This window comes from Schistocerca piceifrons, chromosome 3 (genome assembly GCF_021461385.2).
Source record: "Schistocerca piceifrons isolate TAMUIC-IGC-003096 chromosome 3, iqSchPice1.1, whole genome shotgun sequence".
Classification (NCBI taxonomy): domain Eukaryota; kingdom Metazoa; phylum Arthropoda; class Insecta; order Orthoptera; family Acrididae; genus Schistocerca; species Schistocerca piceifrons.
In genome coordinates this window covers 408,379,404-408,404,558 of record NC_060140.1, presented here as the reverse complement: position 1 = coordinate 408,404,558, position 25,155 = coordinate 408,379,404, and the positions used below count along the sequence as shown (strand labels likewise).

The window sequence follows — 25,155 nt, the reverse complement described above, 5'->3', positions numbered from 1 at the left end:
ATGGATGCCGTGCGGTGGGCCTCGGGAGCTCACATGAAACCAAGTAGGACTAAATAACGCGCTGCAAATCAACATGGCGGGGAACATTGCGCATGTCTGAGACCATGACTGCCAAAGACAAAAGACCGACGCAGTTATATCTTAAAACAAATAACTTATAGGAAGGTTGAGACTCTTAAACATAAAGCCTCTGCACCAGGTTATGACTAACATGTAAAAAACTATTAATGGATTTATGTAAGTTCGAACACACTACCCCGACTTACACGATTAGAAATATCGGCCCGTTCACAACGAATGCTGCATAACGCGCCCATCGTTATTAATGAAAGATGACATAGGACATAAAACAGCGAAACTGTAGTATGTAAACGCCATAATGCAATAATCTCGGTTAACCTGTACACAGTTGGTCGAGTAGGTGTTTTTCTTAGTTGATGTACATATATTTCTCATTGCTGACACGCGCTGAATGAAGAATATTATCAAGATTAATTTTTATCTTATTACTAAAAATAACGCGTGAGTGAACGAGCAGCGCCACTTCATCGCCATGTAATAGCAGATGACCAGCATAGGTCAAATTATGTTTTACGTGTAAAAAATATGGTAATTGCGTGAACGGACGTGCAACGCCCTTTCATCGCCCTTATACTCTATCGACCGACAGAGGTCAATTTCACTACGCTCTACAAAAGAGAATTATCGCCCCTTATATTAAAGGCTATTGTTAAATAGATATGATTGATTAGACGTGCTTGACCCGAAAAAGACACATAGGAAAATTTTATGGACACTTGACATGGGAAAAGGGCATGTTCTTCACAGGGAAGAATAAAAAGAAATAAAAGACAGCTACTAATATGCCCATGTGCATGCCATAAATGGACAAGGATGAAGTCGTCTCTGAATTGCAGCTACAAGTAAATGTAAGGGGAATTAAATCCCAAAAGCTCGAGACGGACCAGCTAAACTTCATCTTGTGACCTGAGGCTCCATTTCGCCCCTTACGGGCTAGTAACCACTTCTATGAATATGACTATTGTCTATGGTATAGATGCTGGCATCTTAATTATTTAAAAACCATGTGTGCCACATTATGTAAGCACCGTATGTGGAAAGACCACCTAATGGGAATCATATAACAAAATGTCACGTGCTCAAATGCATCCATGCTAGTCGATACCTTAAGGGATGTCTAAAATAAAGTACATCAAACACCGACCATCTGTGTCACACCGCCACAGAAGTACTGCTCGGCTCCTGCCAACCAATCATTAACTGGTCATGATATTCTAAATAATGGCATAAAACATTCAAAAAAGTTCTTGTTTTTTAACTGAAGTTGATCATTAAGGAAGTTATCCTTATCAAATTGTAAAAAAAAAGCACTCCATCTCCAGGCCACGAGTGGCCCACCGGGACCATCCGACCGCCGTGTCATCCTCAGTGGAGGATGCGGTTAGGAGGGGCGTGGGGTCAGTAAACCGCTCCTTGGTCGTTATGATGGTATTCTTGACCGAAGCCGCTACTGTTTGGTCGAGTAGCTCCTCATTTGGCATCACGAGGCTGAGTGCACCCCGAAAAATGGCAACAGCGCATGGCGGCCTGGATGGTCACCCATCCAAGTGCCGACCACGCCCGCTTAACGTCAGTGATCTCACGGGAACCGGTGTATCCACTGCGGCAAGGCCGTTGCCACTTATCAAATACGCAGAAGATTCATTAACTCATCTATTTTATTTTCCGACATTTTCTTATATTGATGCAAGTTACCTTCTAAAATCCAGAGGGTTTGGTCCACCGGAACATTGGTGTATAGACTTGTTATATTGAAAGACACGAACTTGGAGTTTTCAGAGCACGTTACACGTTCCAACCGATTTGCTAACTCCGTAGAATTTTTAACGGATTAATTCTTTGCAAACACAAAATTATCTTTTACTTTCTGAAGCAGAAATCTAACTAACTTGTGGTAGGCACTCCCGGTACTATCTACGATCGGGCGGATCGGATGATTACATTTGTGAATCTTAAACTGACCTCTCATCTTAGTTGCTTTGGGATTCATATTGATAAGCTCACGTGAGCTCCCGAGGCCCACCGCACGGCGTAGAGGTTGTATAGGCTCGGTCAGCTGTGGCCGAGCGGTTCTAGGCGCTTCAGTCCGGAACCGCGCTGCTGCCTACGGTCGTAGGTTCGAATCCTGCCTCGGGCATGGATGTGTGTGATGTCCATAGGTTAGTTAGGTTTAAGTAGTTCTAAGTCTAGGGGACTGCTGACCTCAGATGTTAAGTCCCATAGTGCTTAGAGCCATTTGAACCAATTTAGACTCGGTCAAACAGGGAGTGGCGAGTGCGCATGGGCAGGGCCCATAGCTCCTCGCGGCCACAGCGTCAGACATATCATTTTAATTTATTACTATTTTACTGTCGACTCTACTCGCAACGCATTTCGCAGACAGTATATACATATACTTGTGAATGTACCAGCAAAATTATATCATTGTACTGGTATGGCACATAGCTGAGGAGATACGTCACAGACATTTAGATGTGTAAAAAATTAGCTTTGACAGTTATACATTGTCTATTTGTCTTGTGGCAAATGCCCAGAGAAAATTCGTCTAGAACCGTTTTTGAGAACGAGAGCACTTAGTGACTTTCAACAAATGTTACATGTAATTTAAAACGTTTGCGAAACTTTTTCTTGCTGACACCACTCACGAAATGATGAAAGGAGAAAGAGTTTATCGCCAACTACATTTTCGCTATTTATCAGTCAGACATCAGCTTTAGGCATTACATTTTAATTTTTTAGTTATTTACTACCGTATCTATTCCCAACAGCCGCCTGGTCTCAGGCGCCTTGTCACGGTCCGTGCGGCTGTCCCCTTTTGGTGAAAGAGATGTTTTAAAGCTCTTCGTTACTTTTGGCGGGAGGGGGGGGGGGGGGGTGACTTGACAATTTAATGTTACAATAACATAATTAACTTTTATTAGTAAAACAGAATAATAAAAAAACAATTCATACAATATTTTTAGTTACTGTACAGAATAAAACTTTTTTTTCAACCAGACAGATTTTCTTTCTTATTCTCCTAGATACAAAACAGGTTTCTACATGTCCTTATTCACACTAGGACTTGACATTTATAGAAATATTGGGATTCTGATGAATAGATATTATAAAAATATCATTACCCGCTCTTGATATATCGAAAAAGGTATCAATATTTTTCTTTTTAATTCTTGGTCTTCTTCTGAAGAAACACTTACTACGTCTATCAATCCCACAAATTCGGCAAACACAACCCTAATTTTTAGTCGGTCAAAACACAAGTCAGATTATAGTATACCTTAAAACCGAACTTTTGGTTGATGAAATGGGCCTGCAGATTTGCTTAACATGCACTTAAATTAAAACAACATTATTTAGATTGATACTTACAAATAAAGTTTCAAGTAAGTAAATTCAGTGCCACAGCTGATGTTTTTAATTGTTGTTGTTGTTGTTGTGGTCTTCAGTCCTGAGACTGGTTTGATGCAGCTCTCCATGCTACTCTATCCTGTGCAAGCTTCTTCATCTCCCAGTACCTACTGCAGCCTACATCCTTCTGAATCTGCTTAGTGTATTCATCTCTTGGTCTCCCTCTACGATTTTCACCTTCCACACTGCTCTCCAGTACCAAATTGGTGATCCCTTGATGCCTCAGAACATGTCCTACCAACCGATCCCTTCTTCTAGTCAAGTTGTGCCACAAACTCCTCTTCTCCCCAATTCTATTCAATGCCTCCTCATTAGTTATGTGATCTACCCATTTAATCTTCAGCATTCTTCTGTAGCACCACATTTCGAAAGCTTCTATTCTCTTCTTGTCTAAACTATTTATCGTCCATGTTTCACTTCCATACATAGCTACGCTCCATACAAATGCTTTCAGAAACGACTTCCTGACACTTAAATCAACACTTGATGTTAACAAATTTCTCTTCTTCAGAAACGCTTTCCTTGCCATTGTCAGTCTACATTTTATATCCTCTGTACTTCAACCATCATCAGTTATTTTGCTCCCCAAATAGCAAAACTCCTTTACTACTTTAAGTGTCCCATTTTCTAATCTAATTTCATCAGCATCACCTGATTTAATTCGGCTACATTCCATTATCCTCGTTTTGCTTTTGTTGATGTTCACCTTATATCCTCCTTTCAAGATACTGTCCATTCCGTTCAACTGCTCTTCCAAGTCCTTTGCTGTCTCTGATAGAATTACAATGTCATCGGCAAACCTCAAAGTTTTTATTTCTTCTCCATGGATTTTAATTCCTACTCCAAACTTTTCTTTTGTTTCCTTCACTGCTTGCTCAATATACAGATTGAATTGCATCGGGGAGAGGCTACAACCCTGTCTCACTCCCTTCCCAACCATTGCTTCCCTTTCATGCCCCTCAACTCTTATTAACTGCCACCTGGTTTCTGTCCAAATTGTAAATAGCCTTTCGCTCACTGTATTTTACCCCTGCCACCTTCAGAATTTGAAAGAGAGTATTCCAGTCAGCACTGTCAAAAGCTTTCTCTAAGTCTACAAATGCTAGAAATGTAGGTTTGCCTTTCCTTAATCTTTCTTCTAAGATAAGTCGTAGGGTCAGTATTGCCTCACGTGTTCCAACATTTCTATGGAATCCAAACTGATCTTCACCAAGGCCAGTTTCTACCAGTTTTTCCATTATCTGTAAAGAATTCGCGTTAGTATTTTGCAGCTATGACTTATTAAACTGATAGTTCGGTAATTTTCACATCTGTCAACACCTGCTTTCTTTGGGATTGGAATTACTACATTCTTCTTGAAGTCTGAGGGAATTTCGCCTGTCTCATACATCTTACTCACCAGATGGTAGAGTTTTGTTAGGCCTGGCTCTCCCAGGGCTGTCAGTAGTTCTAATGGAATGTTGTCTACTCCCGGGGCCTTGTTTTGACTTAGGTCTTTCAGTGCTCTGTCAAACTCTTCACGCAGTATCATATCTCCCATTTCATCTTCATCTACCTCCTCTTCCATTTCCATAATATTGTCCTCAAGAACATTGCTCCTGTATAGACCCTCTATATACTCCTTCCACCTTTCTGCTTTCCCTTCCTTGCTTAGAACTGGGTTTCCATATGAGCTCTTGATATTCATACAAGTGGTTCTCTTTTCTCCAAAGGTCTCTTTAATTTTCCTGTAGGCAGTATCTATCTTACCCCTCGTGAGATAAGCCTCTACATCCTTACATTTGTCCTCTAGCCATCCCTGCTTAGCCATTTTGCACTTCCTGTCGATCTCATTTTTGAGACGTTTGTATTCCTTTTTGCTTACTTCACTTACTGCATTTTTGTATTTTCTCCTTTCATCAAGTAAATTCAGTATCTCTTCTGTTACCCAAGGATTTCACCTAGACCTCGTCTTTTTACATACTTGATTCTCTGCTGCCTTCACTATTTCATTCCTCAAAGCTACCCATTCTTCTTCTACTGCATTTCTTTCCCTCATTGCTGTCAGTTGTTCCCTTATGCTCTCCCTGAAACTCTGTACAACCTCTGGTTCTTTCAATTTATCCAGGTCCCATCTCCTTAAATTCCCACCTTTTTGCAGTTTCTTCAGTTTTAATCTACAGTTCATAACCAATAGATTGTGGTCAGAAACCACATCTGCCCCTGGATATGTCTTACAATTTAAAATCTGGTTCCTAAATCTCTGTCTTATCATTATATAATCTATCTGAAACCTTTTAGAATCTCCAGGGTTTTTCCATGTATACAACCTTCTTTCATGATTCTTGAACCAAGTGTTAGCTATGATTAAGTTATGCTCTGTGCAAAATTCTACCAGCCGGCTTCCTCTTTCATTTCTTAGCCCCAATCCATATTCACCTACTACATTTCCTTCTCTTCCTTTTCCTACTGTCGAATTCCAGTCACCCATGACTATTGAATTATCATCTCCCTTCACTACCTGAATAATTTCTTTTATCTCATCATACATTTCCTCAATTTCTTCATCATCTGCAGAGCTAGTTGGCATATAAACTTGTACTACTGTAGTAGGCGTGGGCTTCGTGTCTATCTTGGCCACAATAATCCGTTCACTATGCTGTTTGTAGTAGCTTACCTGCACTCCTATTTTCCTATTCATTATTAAACCTACTCCTGCATTACCCCTATTCGATTTTGTATTTATAACCCTGTATTCACCTGACCAAAATTCTTGTTCCTCCTGCCACCGAACTTCACTAATTCCCACTATATCTAGCTTTAACCTATTCATTTCCCTTTTTAAATTTTCTAACCTACCTGCCCGATTAAGGGATCTGACATTTTTAATTAAGGAACAAAAAACCAACTGACAGTGTCACTAACTTTGAAAGTCACAATTTCCCTGTTTGAATGGTTTTGTACTACATGTAGCCAAACAAATCTTCAAATGATTTTTCTCATTTGTCGTTCACCCAGTAGTGTAGAACTTTTTTTGAAGTTCTTCCTTTATGCATCACATATTTTATGGTATACTGTGTCATACATAGATTGTAATGCCTAGAATTTTGTGACTTTTCAAAGTTCTTAGTTTTCATGCTGTTTTAATATTGGAATCATTACTTAGTAACTTTCTTACTTGAAATTTCGTGGAAGATTAAAACTGTATGCCAGACTGAGACTCAAACTTGTGACCATAGCCTTTGTGGGCAAATGTCCTACCAACTGGGCTACCCAAGCAGGATTTATGACCCGTGCTCACTGTAATGTCTAGAATTTTGTGACATTTTTTAAAATTCTTAGTTTTCGTGCTGCTTCATTCTCTATAATTTAGGTTTGACATTTAGAAATCGATACAGGTAAAAATCTAAGTCTGTCTACTTCTTTTCCATGTTCCCCTCACCTCCCACCTCACCCTGTGCCCCCACTTGAACCTGAGTCCACTGACAGGTTGTATATTTCTATAGTGCAGACAAATGTAAGTAATTTTGGATGAACCAAAGGATTAGTTGATTTGGGGTGTGCAAAATTAATGTGTCTTGTATAATGTACAAATCCATACAAAAAAAGAGGAAGTACCGGGAAAGGTGGCAATGTGGAAGGAATTAGGCACAAGTCTGACTAAAACACAAATTGATTTATTCCATATGCTTATAAGCAAATAAATCCTTGATTAATATATACAAGCACATATATATTGTGTATAGTTCAATTGATATATAAATACTTGCACAAACTTCCAGAGCTGACAGTTCTATGGCAGTTATTCCATTAAGAGACTAGTCAGTGTATTAGTGATTATTTGGTATCATTCTGGCAGATCATTTATTAAACTTCTCAGGTTTCACTTTTTTCCTATTCCAGATTTTGGCTAGACAATTAGTGGTGCACAACAACAGTTGGTCAATATTTTCACTGAAACGGGATTTTATAATGTTCCAAATGCTGCAATACACATAAAAATAACCGAAGAAATAATCTTCACAGCACCACAGTTCATCTAAAGATGGTGTAATTCACCATAGTCTTCTACTTTACTATTAACATGAATTATGCACTCTCTTCGATTCCAACAATTTACCATGGCCAGTACTGATGCTGCAATGGTCTTAGCCATTGAAAAACAGTGTTAAACTCCAGTATACAGTGCTCACAAAATTTGTAGCAGTGGTAGATTCATTTACATAGTAGCTTATTTTAGCCTTTCTTGGGAGAGCTGACTCATGTAGTGGGATATGCTTCAGAACTAATGTTTTTGTGATTATCCACAATCTTGAAGAAAACTAAAGAGAGGTAAGGCACAGAGAATATAGGCAGAAAAATATGTACTGTGCAGAAATTCTTAGCAGCACTGTTGTCATCACATAACTGGGCTACACCTGAAAAGAAAAGTGATCCATGTGAATACATGCACTGTTTTGCACATAGATTAGTTGGTAGTACACTACCCATAAATATAAAGTAGTTGACTGTTGTAAATACTTAATAAGTTTCTGGTAGTATACAGTGTACAAAGAAAATTTGCTTTATTAGATGCAAACGCCACTTGTGAAATACTCTCCTTCCAGCACTTCTATCATTTTGTACTGCCTATAATTTATGAATGAACATGTTAGTTTATCCCATTCATTGTCAATATTGTGCTGGATGCTGGACGCCAAGCTCTTTATAGGTTGAAATATTTATCCCTGTTTATTTGGTTTTTTGATATCTTTGTTTCAGCTGACTACTTAATTATGCTGTTCGAGAAACTTTCAATACTGGCTCCATCATATTTCATTTCTTGGCTGCGTGTAAGGTATTGCTTGGTTATTTTAGTCAGGTTATCAATGGTGCACTTTGAATCACATTTGCATGGACTGTGATAATCACTTGGCTTTCAATGACCAGGGTTGTCTTTAAAACTACAAAGAAGACTTTGCATCTTCATTGAAGGGAATGAAGGATGAAACCAATGTTTTTACATTAGTAAGTGGATGACACATTTGTGGTGTGTCTGCATGGAGCAAACAAACCATAATGAGTTCCTGGAACATTTGAACTCTATCCCTCACAATATAAAATTGAGGATGGAACCTTTCCGTGACACGTTATTTAAGAGAAAAATGGTCAAATCCCTGTGTTGCAGTATGTATACACAGCCTGACAAAAAAGATGAAACACCCAGATGACATCCTCAGATGTTAGTGTATCTCTATACACATACACACAACATTGATGGGTATATAAATAATTAGAATTACAATTACAGGCTACCAGACTGTATTTGTGTTGTTTGTGTTTAATGTTATTATAAGGCTTGCTAAGGCCCAGAAAGGGCACGAATATTGTCAAATCTTGAGTGATCACTGTGAAATATGCAAAGGAGTCACTTACTGATTTGAGATAGTGTTAGTAACACCTGACATAGATTGAAAGGGGCATCATTGTAATTCTCCATTTGGCTGGCTGGTCAAGTCACACAATACCTAGATTTTTTGAGAAATTTTAATGTGACAGTAGCCAGATGTTGGACTACATGGGAACATGGGCATAGGCACACTCGTCATCAAGGTTCCAGTTGACAGCTTCTGACTGCCACAACAGAGAATCACTATATTGTGCACCAAGCACATTGTAACCCATTCACATCTCTGGCTGCCCTCCAAGATCTAGTAATAAACACCAAGCAAATTCTTCTGTGTCGTCCCACATCATGGGTTGGAGGCTAGCAGCAGCTGGTCTGGGGAATTACCATCTTATGCGCAGGCTGCTGTTAACACTGCAACGCAAACGGCTGTGTTTGGAGAGGTTCATTGATAAGGAAGTATAGACTGCTGATAAATGGCATCAAATTGTGTTGAGTGCTGAATCGTGTCTGAACACTATCGCAAGTCACAGGTGACCATGGCACCAACCTGGGAAGACATCCCATTCTTCTGCTGTTTTGGAGAGACACTGCAGTGTTACTCCTAATGACATGGTATAGGAGCCATGGGGTTTGCCTCCAGGTCACAGTGGTAGTGACTGATGCAACTCTGATGGCACAACAGTATGTCACAGACATCCTCCATCCTCATGTGTTACTACTCATGTAGCACTATTGTGAAGCCATTTTTCAACAGTACAATGCTCTTCCACACATGACACTTGTTTACGTAAATTGTGAGCATGATGTTGAGTTACTCCCATGGCCAACAAGATTACTAGGTGTATCCTCTATAGAACATGTACTGGACCAGCTTGAATATCAGCTCCATCCCAGAGCCAGTATCTTGGACATCAGAAACCAGTTACAACAGTTGTTGGCCAGCCTGCCTCCTGAGAGAATACGATGGCTTTCTGATGCCCATCCCTAGCAAACCAGTGCATGAATCTAGGTCAGAGGAAGTGCAACATAGTAGTGATAAGTAGGCTCATACTGCCTAGTTCTTTATAAATTTGACTTGACTTTGTAATCACTGAAATAACATCACATGTCCTCTGAACCCATGAAGTTTCATTTTTTTTCCTTCTCCCCTTATGAGTGCTTCATTTTTTCTGTAATACGGTGTAAAAAACGTATGCTCACTGACATCGTTGGCCACATCTTAAGTTATTGCTATCCATCACAAATAAATTCGATGCTAAAGACCCTAGTCCATAGAGCTTGAACACTTTTAGGCAAGGGGAGCCTCACTGAAGAATTACAACACCTCTGAATAATGTCCTGAAGGAATGGGTACTCTGACCATCATACTGGATGGGCATTGCAATCAAAAAATCAAAAATCATGAACACCTGAGAAAGAGGTGGAGACATAGACAGAGGAAGAGAACCCAAGAATCTTTATCCACCTTATGCTGGCCCAATTTCCAGAAAGATTACTAGACTCCTACAGAAACATGGCATCAAGTGCATCTCACAACCATCAACTAAGACAAAAAGTCCTCTTTGTAATGTTAAATATGATCTAGATCTCCAAACGTTATAGGTATTGTTTGTCTTATGTGGGGCAGACTAACAGAAATGTCAAAGAGAGATGCAAGGAACTTCAGCAACACAACTGACTAAAACAGCCAAGAAAATCAGCTATCCCTGCACACTGCCTCAAATATAATAATGAAATAAAATATGACGAGACCAGTTTTATGGTCTGAATGCTAAATTTCTTGAATAGCACAGTGAAGGAGTGTATCAAAAGAAGGATGTCAGGAGACCTAATAAATAGGGCTAGAGGTTTCAATTTACACAAGGGCTTGGGGTGTGGCACGCAATTTGTTAAGATCTCATTGGCTATCACAACCACCAGAGCTGGGATGCAGTGACAGAATTTGGATGTCTTAGAATGTGATTGTGTGCTCTGAAGAACAAAAGAACATCAAAGGGCGTAAGGGGTTCAGGAATTGAACTCAGCAGTCAATAATGGTGCAAGATCAACAATAGTTCAGTCTAATTGGGAATCCAGGCAGTGAGCACACATAACAGCAAATATCACAGTGCATGAAGAAGATGATAGGATTTATCATAGAAATATTGTGGTCGTGATAACCCACAAGAGAGTATTTTGGTTTACTGCATGTTATAAGTTTGATTAAATTGGAAGACAATAAAATAAGTACAATGAGACTAAGCAATTTATACGGTAGACAGTAGTTTTAGCAGATCATGGAGAAGTAACTGTTATCAGCATGTGATGCATTTGAAAACACAACAGACTCATTTTTACTAAACTGGAAGGTGATGCACAGTTGTCCATGTACCTCATAGTGCAACACAATGCCTTGGAAAAGGCTCTCCATTGCAGACCATATCAAAATCAACACATTGATGGGACAAAACAAGAGACAAAGTGATGTTGTGAATATTGTTCATGTTAATCAAAGTGTCATCTCCAGGCCGTGGAAAAAGTTCCAGAAAATGCATTCAGTAGCTGATTGACATTGTGAAGGCTGTCCATGCAAAACTACGGTAACTCAGGACTGGTATGTAATGATATCGGCATGGTGACACTCTACAAAGAGAGCAAATACTCTGTGCCACAAACTTCGAGAAGCCACAGCGGTTACTGTGAGTACCCAAACTGTGCGCAACAGACTTCAGGGGTTTGTACAGCTGAAGACCTCTCAAGACCCCACCTCTCTGTCAACATCACAAGAGTGTTTGTGTAAGATGGGCTAGAGCATATGAACATTGGATACAAGACCATGGGACCAGATTGCTGTTCACAAACAAAGCTTGAATAGGCTTGCACGCTGATGACAATGCTTTACACAGGTGGAAGCTAAGAAGGGAGTGCAATTAGATTAGATTAGATTAATACTAGTTCCATGGATCACGAATACGATATTTCGTAATGATATGGAACGAGTCGAATTTTCCAATACATGACATAATTAGGTTAATTTAACAACTTAATTTTTTTGTGTTTTTTGTTTTTCTTTATTTTTTATTTTTTTAATATTTTTGTTTTGTTTTTTTTTTTTTCTTTTTTTTCTTAATTTATATCTAAAAATTCCTCTATGGAGTAGAAGGAGTTGTCATTCAGAAATTCTTTTAATTTCTTCTTAAATACTTGTTGGTTATCTGTCAGACTTTTGATACTATTTGGTAAGTGACCAAAGACTTTAGTGCCAGTATAATTCACCCCTTTCTGTGCCAAAGTTAGATTTAATCTTGAATAGTGAAGATCGTTCTTTCTCCTAGTATTGTAGTTATGCACACTACTATTACTTTTGAATTGGGTTTGGTTGTTAATAACAAATTTCATAAGAGAGTATATATACTGAGAAGCTACTGTGAATATCCTTATATCCTTAAATAAATGTCTGCAGGATGATCTTGGATGGACTCCAGCTATTATTCTGATTACACGCTTTTGTGCAATAAATACTTTATTCCTCAGTGATGAATTACCCCAAAATATGATGCCATATGAAAGCAATGAGTGAAAATAGGCATAGTAAGCTAATTTACTAAGATGTTTATCACCAAAATTTGCAATGACCCTTATTGCATAAGTAGCTGAACTCAAACGTTTCAGCAGATCATCAATGTATTTCTTCCAATTTAATCTCTCATCAATGGACATACCTAAAAATTTGGAATATTCTACCTTAGCTATATGCTTCTGATTAAGGTCTATATTTATTAATGGCGTCATACCATTCACTGTACGGAACTGTATGTACTGTGTCTTATCAAAATTCAGTGAGAGTCCGTTTACAAGGAACCACTTAGTAATTTTCTGAAAGACAGTATTGACAATTTCATCAGTTAATTCTTGTTTCTCAGGTGTGATTACTATACTTGTATCATCAGCAAAGAGAACTAACTTTGCCTCTTCATGAATATAGAATGGCAAGTCATTAATATATAATAAGAACAATAAAGGACCCAAGACTGACCCTTGTGGAACCCCATTCTTGATAGTTCCCCAGTTTGAGGAATGTGCTGATTTTTGCATGTTACGAGAACTACTTTCTGCACTCTTCCAGTTAGGTATGAATTAAACCATTTGTGCACTGTCCCACTCATGCCACAATACTTGAGCTTGTCTAGCAGAATTTCATGATTTACACAATCAAAAGCCTTTGAGAGATCACAAAAAATCCCAATGGGTGGTGTTCGGTTATTCAGATCATTCAAAATTTGACTGGTGAAAGCATATATGGCATTTTCTGTTGAAAAACCTTTCTGGAAACCAAACTGACATTTTGTTAGTACTTCATTTTTACAGATATGTGAAGCTACTCTTGAATACATTACTTTCTCAAAAATTTTGGATAAAGCTGTTAGAAGGGAGATTGGACGGTAATTGTTGACATCAGATCTATCCCCCTTTTTATGCAAAGGTATAACAATAGCATATTTCAGTCTATCAGGGAAAATGCCCTGTTCCAGAGAGCTATTACACAGGTGGCTGAGAATCTTACTTATCTGTTGAGAACAAGCTTTTAGTATCTTGCTGGAAATGCCATCAATTCCATGTGAGTTTTTGCTTTTAAGCAAGTTTATTATTTTCCTAATTTCAGAGGGAGAAGTGGGTGAGATTTCAATTGTATCAAATTGCATAGGTATGGCCTCTTCCATTAACAGCCTAGCATCTTCTAATGAACACCTGGATCCTACTATATCCACAACATTTAGAAAATGATTATTAAAAATAATTTCAACTTCTGACTTTTTGTTTGTAAAGCTTTCATTCAATTTGATGGTAATACTGTCTTTCTCTGCTCTTGGTTGACCTGTTTCTCTTTTAATAATATTCCAAATTGTTTTAATTTTATTATCAGAGTTGCTGATTTCAGACATGATACACATACTCCTGGATTTTTTAATAACTTTTCTTAATATAACACAGTAGTTTTTATAATTTTTGATAGTTTCTGGGTCACTACTCTTTCTTGCTGTCAGATACATTTCCCTTTTCCGGTTACAAGATATTTTTATACCCTTAGTAAGCCATGGTTTGTTACAAGGTTTCTTACGAGTATATTTAACTATTTTCTTGGGGAAGCAGTTTTCAGATGCATTTACAAAAATGTCATGAAATAAATTATATTTTAAATTGGCATCAGGTTCACGGTACACCTCATCCCAGTCTAACTGCTGTAGGCTTTCCCTGAAATTTGCAATTGTTAAATCGTTGACTGAACGTACTACTTTGGAGGACTGTTTAGTATTGCTGAATGGAGCTATGTCATATATTGTAACTAGCTGTGCACCATGATCAGAAAGACCATTCTCAACAGGCTGAGCATTTATCTGGTTAAACTTATCTTGGTCTATAAAGAAGTTATCTATCAGTGAGCTGCTATCCTTTACCACCCGAGTAGGAAAATCAATAACGGGTGTCAAATTGAAAGAACTGAGTAATACTTCAAGGTCATTTTTCCTATTACCCTCTTTCAGAGAATCTACATTGAAGTCCCCACAAATAATAATTTGCTTCCCCCTGTCTGACAGATAGCACAACAAGGAGTCCAAATTTTTCAGAAATAGATGAAAATTTCCTGATGGGGACCTATATACAGTTACAATTATAAATGTGCCTTTATTTAATTTAAGCTCACAGGCACATGCTTCTATATGTTTCTCTACACAAAACTTTTTTGTTTCTATACTTTTTGCACAATGATAACTTTTGACATATATGGCAACTCCTCCTTTCTCCATATTTTCTCTCATTACATGTGCAGAGAGCTTATAACCACTTAAATTTACCTTATCCATATCAGTAACAATGTGATGCTCAGACAGGCATAGTATATCTATTTCATTCTCAGCTTCTAAATCTTCTAAACAAACCAGAAGCCCATCTACTTTATTCTTTAAACTCCCAATATTTTGATGATATATACTTACATTATTTTTAATTATACTTTTATGAGAACCTTTCCTTATTCTAACATTTGCAGTACTCTCCTGTCTGAGTTTCTCATTGTGCTTAGGCCTAGTTCCTATACCAGTGGTCACATGGTGTTCAGAGAGGCAGATTATGTCAACTGGGTTGGGTGACTTTAATTCATCAATGGAATTACCTAGGACTGAGATACAACTTGGTGGAGATAAAATTTCTGGTGATTGGTGTAAATTTATAATTGATAGCTGTGATTGGTGATCAAATGTGCTAGAATTGTGCTGTTTAATTTCTTTCCTAAACTGAAGATTTGTTTCAATCCTGACCTCTCGTAGAACTTGACATCTTTCTGTCTTACCTATCCTAAAAAAGGTGCTGCTCCAACACCTGTAACCACTGGTATTTTACCATTCATGGCAGTGCCTCCCCCCCTTAAATTTCCTGCTATTACCCCAGCCAGTTTCCCCTTCCCTTTCCTGTTGAGATGTAGGCTGTGCCTGGTACAGTCCCACCTACTGAGATAATCAACAGGAACCACACCAATATGAGCCCCCGCACCCGACCCAAGCAGCCGTTCCAACTCCAAATTAACTCTCCCAACAGAAGAGTTCAAATGAGGCCGGTCATGGCGTCTCAGGACAGATACAAATTCAACATTGGTGTGTCTCGATGCCGACGCAATCTTTACCAGGTCACACTCTATACTGTACCCAGGATCTCTGTTGATGCTGTTCCCTGGCCCTCCCACAATAACCACGGTGTCTTCCCTGGTCAATCCTTTACAGAGTGAGCCTAAATCCTCTGTCACCTGATCCAGACTAGCACTTGGTTTGAAAAAATTTGTGACCTGGTAAATCATCCCTCAATGACTGTGGAACATCACCAACAATCCAGTGGCTTAATCATATTCTGCGCAGGTATCATATATGGCCACTGCACACCACTTGGTCCAATTGAAGGGAACATGACTGCTGCATTGTATGCAAACAACTTTCTCTGAGCCATAGGGAATGGTTTTGCAGAGACTGTAGGGGAGGGGTTCATTCTATAGAATAACACCTGACCTCATAGTGCAAGCACAATGTGTTGGTGTCTGATAGGACATGGGATCTGAAGAATTGATTGGTCAGCATGCTTAACAGGTATGATTTGTGCAGAAAAAGCATGGAGCTTTCTCAAAAGAGCAATTTCTAGTCATCAACATCCTGCATTAACGATTGAAGCTCTCAGGAATCCTCCATTGAGAAGTGGGACAATATTGCTCAAGAGGCCTGCAATGAGTTGCTAATGAGCAAGCCCCATTACCTTCAAGAGCGCCTGAGAGTTTGTGGAGGACCTAAACATTATTGAACAGTGCTTTGAACAAACCATTTTATGTTTTTTGATGTTGTGGGACATTGAAACGTTTTTATTTTTTCAAATAAAATGTTGTGGGACATTGAAATGTTTTTATTTTTTCAAATAATGTTGATGTCGTAATTGGTTCATAGAGAACATAAAGTGTAGTTTTCCTTTGTGTAATATTCTGTATTATCAAAAAATACAGTATAAGATGCCTATCTCATTTCAAGATATGAGAACGGCTTTTCTTAGTGGCAAACATTGTCCTGACTTTCAGTATAGCAAGTAATGAATGTCAGGTGATATCATTATTTCATAAGTACCTGAAAGAAAATTTGTACAATGTCTTAGAGACACTGTTGTTTCTGAAATAAAACTAGGAGTGAATGACAGAAACAGAAATTCTGACACCTTTATATAATGTGAAAAACAGTATTACTCTACAATTTTGGATCCACTGGTAATATGATTATTTATTCTTTAATGTACAGAGTCGCAGATGCATCCTAAATTTGAGCGGAAGATGGCGAAAGTGGGTGATACCGTAGAGCTGAAATGCCATCCACATTGGAAAAATGGTCTTAGTAGTGGATTCAAGAAGCACAAAGCTACGTGGATATTCCAGGTAAATGGGAAAAAGTTATGTTGACTATATAAAATAAAACTTTATTTCTTTAGATCTGCCAGTAACTGAAATCAATGCATGGAAAGAATTAAGCAACAACTCATACATCAAGTAGCAGATAGCCATGCAAAAAAGTAACTGAACATAGTACCTTGGCTTTTGACCATGTGTATTTGTCTGTGTGCACATACCGGGTGATCAAAAAGTCAGTATAAATTTGAAAACTTAATAAACCACGGAATAATGTAGATAGAGAGGTACAAATTGACACACATGCTTGGAATGACATGGGGTTTTATTAGAACCAAAAAAATACAAAAGTTCAAAAATGTGTGACAGATGGCGCTGGACAGCAAAATGTCAGTGACTGCGCATGACAATCGTGAATAAAAGGAGCTGTAATGAGAGAGAGAATCAGATGTACCAGCAGTCGCAGCATGTCGACGTTACCTGAAAAGGCGCTTTTAGTGAAGCTGTGTTATCAGAATGGGGAATGTGCTAGTTCAGCGTTACGATCCTATCGCCATAGGAAGGGGATTTGAATGGGTAAAGGTCCGTTGACAAAAGCAGCTGTGGCAAGAATGATTTCGAAGTTCGAACCCACGGGTTGTTTCGATGATAGACCCCATAGTGGCCGACCGAGCACAAGGCGTAATGCTGCTGAGACAGTTCAGGAAGAAATGGAGATTGTAGCGGGTTCGTCTATGCACGGGGAAGTCAGCGCTCGTGCAGTCACACATCGCACCGGCATTCCGTACACTACTATTTTGTTGGCACTTAGGCGTACCCTCTGATGCTATCCGTACAAAATCCATCGGCATCATGAACTGACCTTGGTGATATAGTGAAGCGGAGGGCATTTGTGGTGTGGGCATTTCAAAAGATGGCGGAAGATGACGCCTGGTTGAGTAACGTGTTGTAGACCGATGACGCTCATTTCACGCTCCGAGGGTCTGTCAACACCCACAACTGCAGAATTTGGGCTACCGAAAATCGTAGAACTGTCTTGGAAGCTCCATTGCATGACGAGAGAGTCACGGTATGGGTTGGATTTACCACATCTACTGTCATCGGGCCTTTTTTCTTCGAGGAAATGCTTGATTCTGGTTTGGTAACTGGTACCGTGATGGGTGAGAGGTACGCCGATATGTTACAGAAGCGCATCATTCCCAGCCTGGTTGTTAAACACCTGCTGGAATGTACGATGTTTATGCAGGATGGCGCTCTGCCCCATATTACTAGATGCTTGAAAGATCTCTTGCGCACGTCGTTTGGTGATGATCGTGTGCTCTGCTGCCACTTTTGTCATGCTTGGCGACCCAGGTCCCCAGACTTCAGTCCGTGCGATTATTGGCTTTGGGGTTACCTGAAGTCACAAGTGTATCGTGATTGACCAACATATCTAGGGATGCTGAAAGACAACATCCGACACCAATGCCTCACCATAACTCCGGACATGCTTTACAGTGCTATTCACAACATTATTCCTCAACTACAGCTATTGTTGAGGAATGATGGTGGACATATTGAGCATTTCCTGTAAAGATCATCATCTTCGCTTTGTCTTACTTTTTATGCTAATTATTGCTATTCTGATCAGATGAAGTGCCATCTGTCGGCCATTTCTTGAACTTTTGTATTTTTTTGGTTCTAATAAAACCCCATGTCATTCCAAGCATGTGTGTCAGTTTGTACCTCTCTATCTACATTATTCCGTGATTTATTCAGTTTTTAAATTTATACTGACTTTTTGATCAACCAGTACATCTGAAATGAATGTTAGTATCTTCTCTTGCAGATCTTCTCCTGCATTAATTACTTATGTGGATGTTTTATGTAATAGTTGGCTGAGACGTCCCTTATAGGCTCAGCTACCAAAATTATAATGGTTCTATGCTAGACTGTCTTACCATCATCTAAATAGGTAGGTGTCGTAGACAGCTTTCGCGCTGCATGAAGCATCATCCACAGCTATATAGACATGATGATAATAACTCCATATGGTTCAATGGCCTGGTGCAGATCTTTTGATTGGACACTATTTAGTCAACTTGCATGTCCCTAATGTACCTCAGCAGTCCTACTGTCGAAAAGAGATATATCGTTAAACGTTACTATTGTTACATGATTTTTTATAGTATGGCTTAGCAGTATTTTTAATTTATACACATTAGGATTGTACCACCTAGCTATTTTTTAATATTCTTTATACACTACTGGCCATTAAAATTGCTACATCATGAAGATGACGTGCTACAGACGTGAAATTTAACCGACAGGAAGAAGATGCTGTGATATGCAAATGATTAGCTTTTCAGAGCATTCACACAAGGTTGGCACCGGTGGCCACACCTACAACGTGCTGACATGAGGAAAGTTTCCAACCGATTTCTCATAGACAAACAGCAGTTGACCGGCATTGCCTGGTGAATCGTTGTTGTAATGCCTCGTGTAAAGAGGAGAAACGCATACCATCATGTTTCCGACTTTGATAAAGGTCGATTGTAGGCTATCACGATTGCAGTTTGTCGTATCACAACAGTGCTGCTCGTGTTGGTCGAGAACCAATAACTGTTAGCAGAATATGGAATCGGTGGGTTCAGGAGGGTATACGGAACACTGTGCTGGATCCCAATGGCCTTGTATCATTAGCAGTCGAGATGACAGGCATCTTATCCGCATGGCTGTAACAGATCGTGCAGCCACATCTCGATCCCTGAGTCAACAGATGGGGACGTTTGCAAGACAACAACCATCTGCATGAACCGTTTGACAATGTTTGCAGCAGCATGGACTATCAGCTCGGAGACCATGGCAGTGGTTACCCTTGACGCTACATCACAGACAGGAACACCTGCGATGGTGTACTCAACAACAAACCTGGGTGCACAAATTGCAAAACGTCATTTTTTTGGATGAATCCAGGTTCTGTTTACAGCATCATGATGGTCGCATCCATGTTTGGCAACATTGCAGTGAACGCACATTTGAAGCGTGTATTCGTCATCGCCATACTGGCATATCACCCAGCGTGATGGTATGGGGTGCCATTGGTTACACGTCTCGGTCACCTCTTGTTTGCATTGACGGCACTTTGAATAGTGGACGTTACATTTCAGATGTGTTACAACTCGTGGCTCTACCCTTCATTCGAACCCTGCGAAACCCTACATTTCAGCAGGATAATGCACGATCACATGTTGCAGGTCCTGTACGGGCCTTTCTGGATACAGAAAATGTTTGACTGCTGCCCGGCACAACAAAAAGACTGTCGGAAAGTTAGCTTTTGCTCAACAAGAATTTCATAAAAAATAGACAACATGACCACACTCTCTGGCAGCTGGAGCCAGACTGCGAGCAGCAGTGCATTATGGAAGAGGCAACTGGGTGGGGGTAAGGTGGAGGCTGCGTTGGGGAGTTGGAATGATAGTAGCGTAGGGGTAGGGGATGGTGAGGTGCTGCTGGGAGCATGCAAGTACTAGGTGGAGACTAGGGCAGCTAGGTGCAGTTGGGAGATAACACCGAGGGTGGGCAAAAGAAGAAGAGGGTAGCAGAAAAGAAGTAAAAGGACTCGGTGCATTCGTGGAATACAGGGCTGTGTAGTGCTGCAGTGGGAACAGGGAATGGGCTAGATGGGTAAGGACAATGACTAACTAAGGTTGAGGACGGGAAATTTACAGCAACATAGGATATATTGCAGGGAGAGTTGCCACCTGCGCAATTCAGAAAAGCTGGTGTTGGTGGGAAGGATCCAGATGGCACAGGCTGTGAAGCAGTCATTGAAATGAGGAACGTTGTGTTGGGCGGCATGCTTGGCAACAGGGTGATCCAGCTGTTTCTTCGCCACAGTTTCTTGGTGGCCATTCATGCAGACAGACAGCTTATTGGTTGTTATTCCCATGTAGAATGCAGCACAGGGTTGCAGCTTAGCTTGTAGATCACATGACTGGTTTTACAGGTAGTGCTGCCATTGATGGGATAGGTGATGTTTGTGACCGGACTGGAGAAAGTGGTGGTGGGAGAATGTATGGGACAGGTCCTGCATCTACGTCTATTACAGGGATATAAGCCATGAGGCAAGGGGCTGGGATCAGATGTTGTGTAGCTATGGCTGAGGCTGTTATGTGGGTTTGATGGGCAGAAGAATGCCACTGTGGGAGGGATGGGAAGGATAGTGGGTAGGACATTTCTCATTTCAGGGCATGACAAGAGGTAGGAGAGACACTGACAGAGAATGTAAGTCAGGTACTCCAGTCCTGGGTGGTACTGAGTCATAAGGGGAGTGCTCCTCCGTGGCTGGACAGAGAGTGTTTTGTGGAAGTTGGTTGATTGGAAAGATAAGGCATGGGAGATCTGTTTTTGTTCAAGGTTGGGGGGGATTACGATCTGTAAAAGCTTCAGTGAGACCGACCCTTGGTATATTTCAAGAGGGACTAGTCGTCACTACAGATGTGATGGCCACAGGTGGCTAGGCAGTGTGGAATAGATTCTTGATATGGAATGGCTGTCAGCTGTCGAAGTGGAGGTATTACTGGTGGTTGGTAGGTTTGATATGGGCAGAGGTATTAATATAGCCATCTTTAAGGTGGAAGTCAACATGAGGAAGGTTGCTTGATGGGTTGAGTAGGACATGTGTAACAAATGGGGAAGAAGGTGTTGAGGTTCTAGAGGAATGCGGATAGGGTATCTTCACCCTTGATCAAGATCACAAAGATGTCATCAATGAATCTGGACCAGAAGATGGGTTTGGGATTCTGGGTTTTCAGGAAAGATTCCTCTAGATGGTCCATGAATAGATGAGCATAGGATGGTGCTACGCAGGTGCCCATAGCTGTACCCTAGGACAATGTTGGTGAGGGCTAAGGATTGGTGGAATCTGAACAGATGGAAGTCACTGTGGAAGGAAGGGTGGCAGCCAGAGATGGGTAAGGTCATTTGGGGGGATTCCATGAGCCAAGTAACAATGCAAGAACAGTATGTGGGACTGGATTATGGCTAGGGCTCTTAATATTCTATTCATCTCACATTTAAGTAATGAGATTAACAGATCAATCATGCACTCCTTAAAGTATTTTTTGGGTGAACAGTATACAGACATTTCAATCACTTTGCAAATAGGGACCTGGATAGGAGAAGCATCAGATTTCTTTCTACATTTAAATGTTTACTATCTGTCACTCTGGTTTTAAGGGACATTGTCCTTTAACTAATATAGCTACACTACCACCTTTCTTCATCTGAGACCTATAGCAACCAGTTTTGGGTGTATAGCCAGCCATCTGAGATATATAAGATGTAGTCCTCTTTCTTAAGCCAGTGTTCATTCGGACACAGTATTTCACATTGTATTTTGTCCAACAATATTACAATTCAGAGAGTTTTTCTTAGAGCCTGTAAGTGCAAAGAATGAAAAATTTCGGATAGATCAATTATGGTTTGATGAGATAGATCACAATTCACGACATAGAGGAGGCATCGGGTGACATACAGGCACAGTGAAAAAGAGTGCTAGATGTTATTCAACTATCAGTCCAAGCCCTTCATCAGATGTAGACAGCAAACCTCACACACATTCACACAAACATGACACACACACACACACATGACTATTATCGTCTCTGGGTACTAAGGCATGACTGTGATTGTGTTGAGAGTTTTCTAGGGTGGGTAAGGAGGTGTGTGATAGTAGGAGGTGGGATAGCAAGGGTTCTGGCTGTGAGAATACTCAGGGATGTCTACGGGCAGGATAGTGGGCTGCTAGGTGCAGCATCAGGAGGGTAGATGTGGGGGGGGGGGGGGGGGGGGAGAGGTTAGGAATCGTGAGAGAGCACACTCAGCCTTAACACTTAATCTGACAAGTATTGGCAGTTTCATTATTAACAACAGTTTAATATTATTGTTCATTAATTTAATTCTTGCAGTTTATTTACTGTTTCACTAGGCACTTCATTTTCTACTATTTGTTTTGCAGACTTTTAGATACAAACTGTGGATTGCGTGACTACTATTATTTATGAAAAGTTTAATTATTTTCTCATAATCTTTGTTCACTGCACCAATTTCTTGCTTCACCTGAGGCTGCTGCAATAAATCATAGTGATGTAGGGCTGTTTAGTGGAGCAACAGTATGGTGTGTCAAGTGCCTCAAACTAACATTTTGTTTTTGATAACATCATTTGAATGATCAACTGACATAATGTTGACATACAAAGTACTTACAAAATTCTATTTCCAAAATAGAAGTTGCTATGTTGTTCTACATTCTTCTTTTATTTGTCATTAAAGTGTAATTGTCGAGTTTAAATGAAATGGTTAAAACGTGTTGGAATGGAACAGTATGCACATTTGAAAAGGGCAACATATGGAAATGTTACATCAGTTTTGATGTATCTACAATGCAGAAGTCCAGTATAAAAAGCCACAGTCATCACATTATCAAAGGATGCAACATGAACATCAACTTTGTAACCAGACCTTTGCAAAGCATGGGTTAACATAGATCTGTATGTCAATGCAGAAAAATGGTTACTGGTCACAGAGTGAAGTTGGATGATGAAATGCAGTCATGTAACATTACCTGTACTTTGTCAGTTTACAAGTACACAAAATCAACAAGATATCTGGAATAGAATTTGTACCATCTAAAAACAAATGTACTTCAAGAGATTGGCAGTATTTGATTGTCTTCAGTGGCGCTGTCTTTAACATGGTACCTTGTTGGGAAAAAGTCTTTGTTGTGATTACAGTTCTTCAATAAGATTGCAGTCTTTGTGTCCTGACCAAGAATGCAAAGTAATAGACACCTGTCACCAACATTTTCACCAACAACTGAATACAAAAAAGCTTTTCCATATGCTCTCTAGTAATTTTTCATTTTTACTCACTTCAATATGAACATTCTGTGGAGACACTGCTGCCAGTTTCACTGTAACCTGTGGAACAATGTCCCATATATTTCCTGCAAACAACTGTAAAGCTTAAATAATTGTCTTGATCACAAAGATTTTTTGAACAAGATCACCAATTTTGGCTATGCAATACCCATCTTCAGAAGCTGTATTTGGCTGCATTGCAACAAGTTATCATTATGAGAAATACACAAAACTGTATTTGGCTGCATTGCAACAAGTTACCATTATGAGAAATAACACAAGTTTATGATTTGTTGCAATGCAGCAGAATGAGAGATTCTGAAGATGGCTACTGCATAGCCAAAATCGGTAATCATGTTAAAAAAAATTGTGATTAAGACAATTACATTAAAAATTATGTAATACATATGATTACCCATGAGATGATTATTTTATGTCAAATTTTACTGAGTGTAATGTTTGTTTGCTAATACACCATTCCTAGGCACAGTCACGTTTGTTTGCGGCCCTATGAACAGATTGTACACTAGCAGCTGTTGGTTTTCCCTCGGTGTGACAGTGTTGATGAAGACCATAGTTCATAGAAAAATTGGCTCTGATCATTAGCACACACACCTTATGTTTTCATTTTTAATGCACATGTCCACATCTGCCGCAAATGTTTCTGCTGCCTGTGTAATAATATGGTCTTTTTCAATGTCTTTGCAAGCCATGACCACAGTGATATGCCTGGATGAAATGTTCTAGTCTTCTTTGAATGCACAAAATCCAAAGAAGCTTTGAAACTGTCCAGAGAAACTGTGCTAACAAACTCCAGAATCCATACTGGAATATGTCAACACCGGATTATGGATGCATTGTCTTTAGGGACTCTTTTTAAAACTTTCATTTTCAGATTTTGTGTCCCTTGAAGTAATCTTGTCTTTTATGCATCTCACAATCTGAAATTACCTTGAATTGAGTTTTTGAAAGAATGCAGCTGTACTGATTTATTAGTTTCTTATAATAATTGTAACCACAGTTATCCCAGATAGCACAATAAGCTGGTTTCAAACTTGTTTCCAGATGTAAAGTTCAAGTATATAAGCTTGATCAAAGTTGGAATATTCAAGCCTGTTAGTTGAATTCAAGCTTGAAACAAACATCAAAGTTGGCAGAGTTCAAGCTATATTTCAAGCTTAACTTATCAAGTTTGGCTCCAGCTGTATCTACACACGTGGAATACAGCCTGGTATTTACAACTTGTTTTAAGTTATATAATTATTAATCTGAATTTATTAAACCTAATTAATTAAATAAATATCCGAATGGAAATGGTGTGAAAAAAAAAAAATTATCAAGACATGTACGTTTAAAAATTTTTATTTTCAAAGTGTTTAAAATTGTTTTATTTTAAATTTTAATTATTCTGAAGCCCCTCCGGCCCCAGCACACAGACCAGAGCAGGATCAAATATCGCTGACTTCTGCTGGTACAATGATCCTGTAACA

General features: G+C 39.5%; 1 protein-coding gene across 4 annotated transcripts in view; it reads left to right on the top strand.

The window, feature by feature from the left end:
• The window catches only part of LOC124788197, a 144,357-nt gene that overhangs the window by 63,767 nt on the left and 55,435 nt on the right, over positions 1 to 25,155 (top strand). For 3 of the 4 annotated variants that reach the window (XM_047255373.1, XM_047255374.1, XM_047255377.1), the window contains exon 2: positions 16,660 to 16,793. In XM_047255373.1, the coding sequence (XP_047111329.1) occupies positions 16,660 to 16,793 (134 nt within the window). Of the gene's footprint in view, positions 1 to 11,425; positions 11,451 to 16,659; positions 16,794 to 25,155 lie in introns of those variants that run through there. The other variant, XM_047255376.1, reaches the window with a different exon arrangement.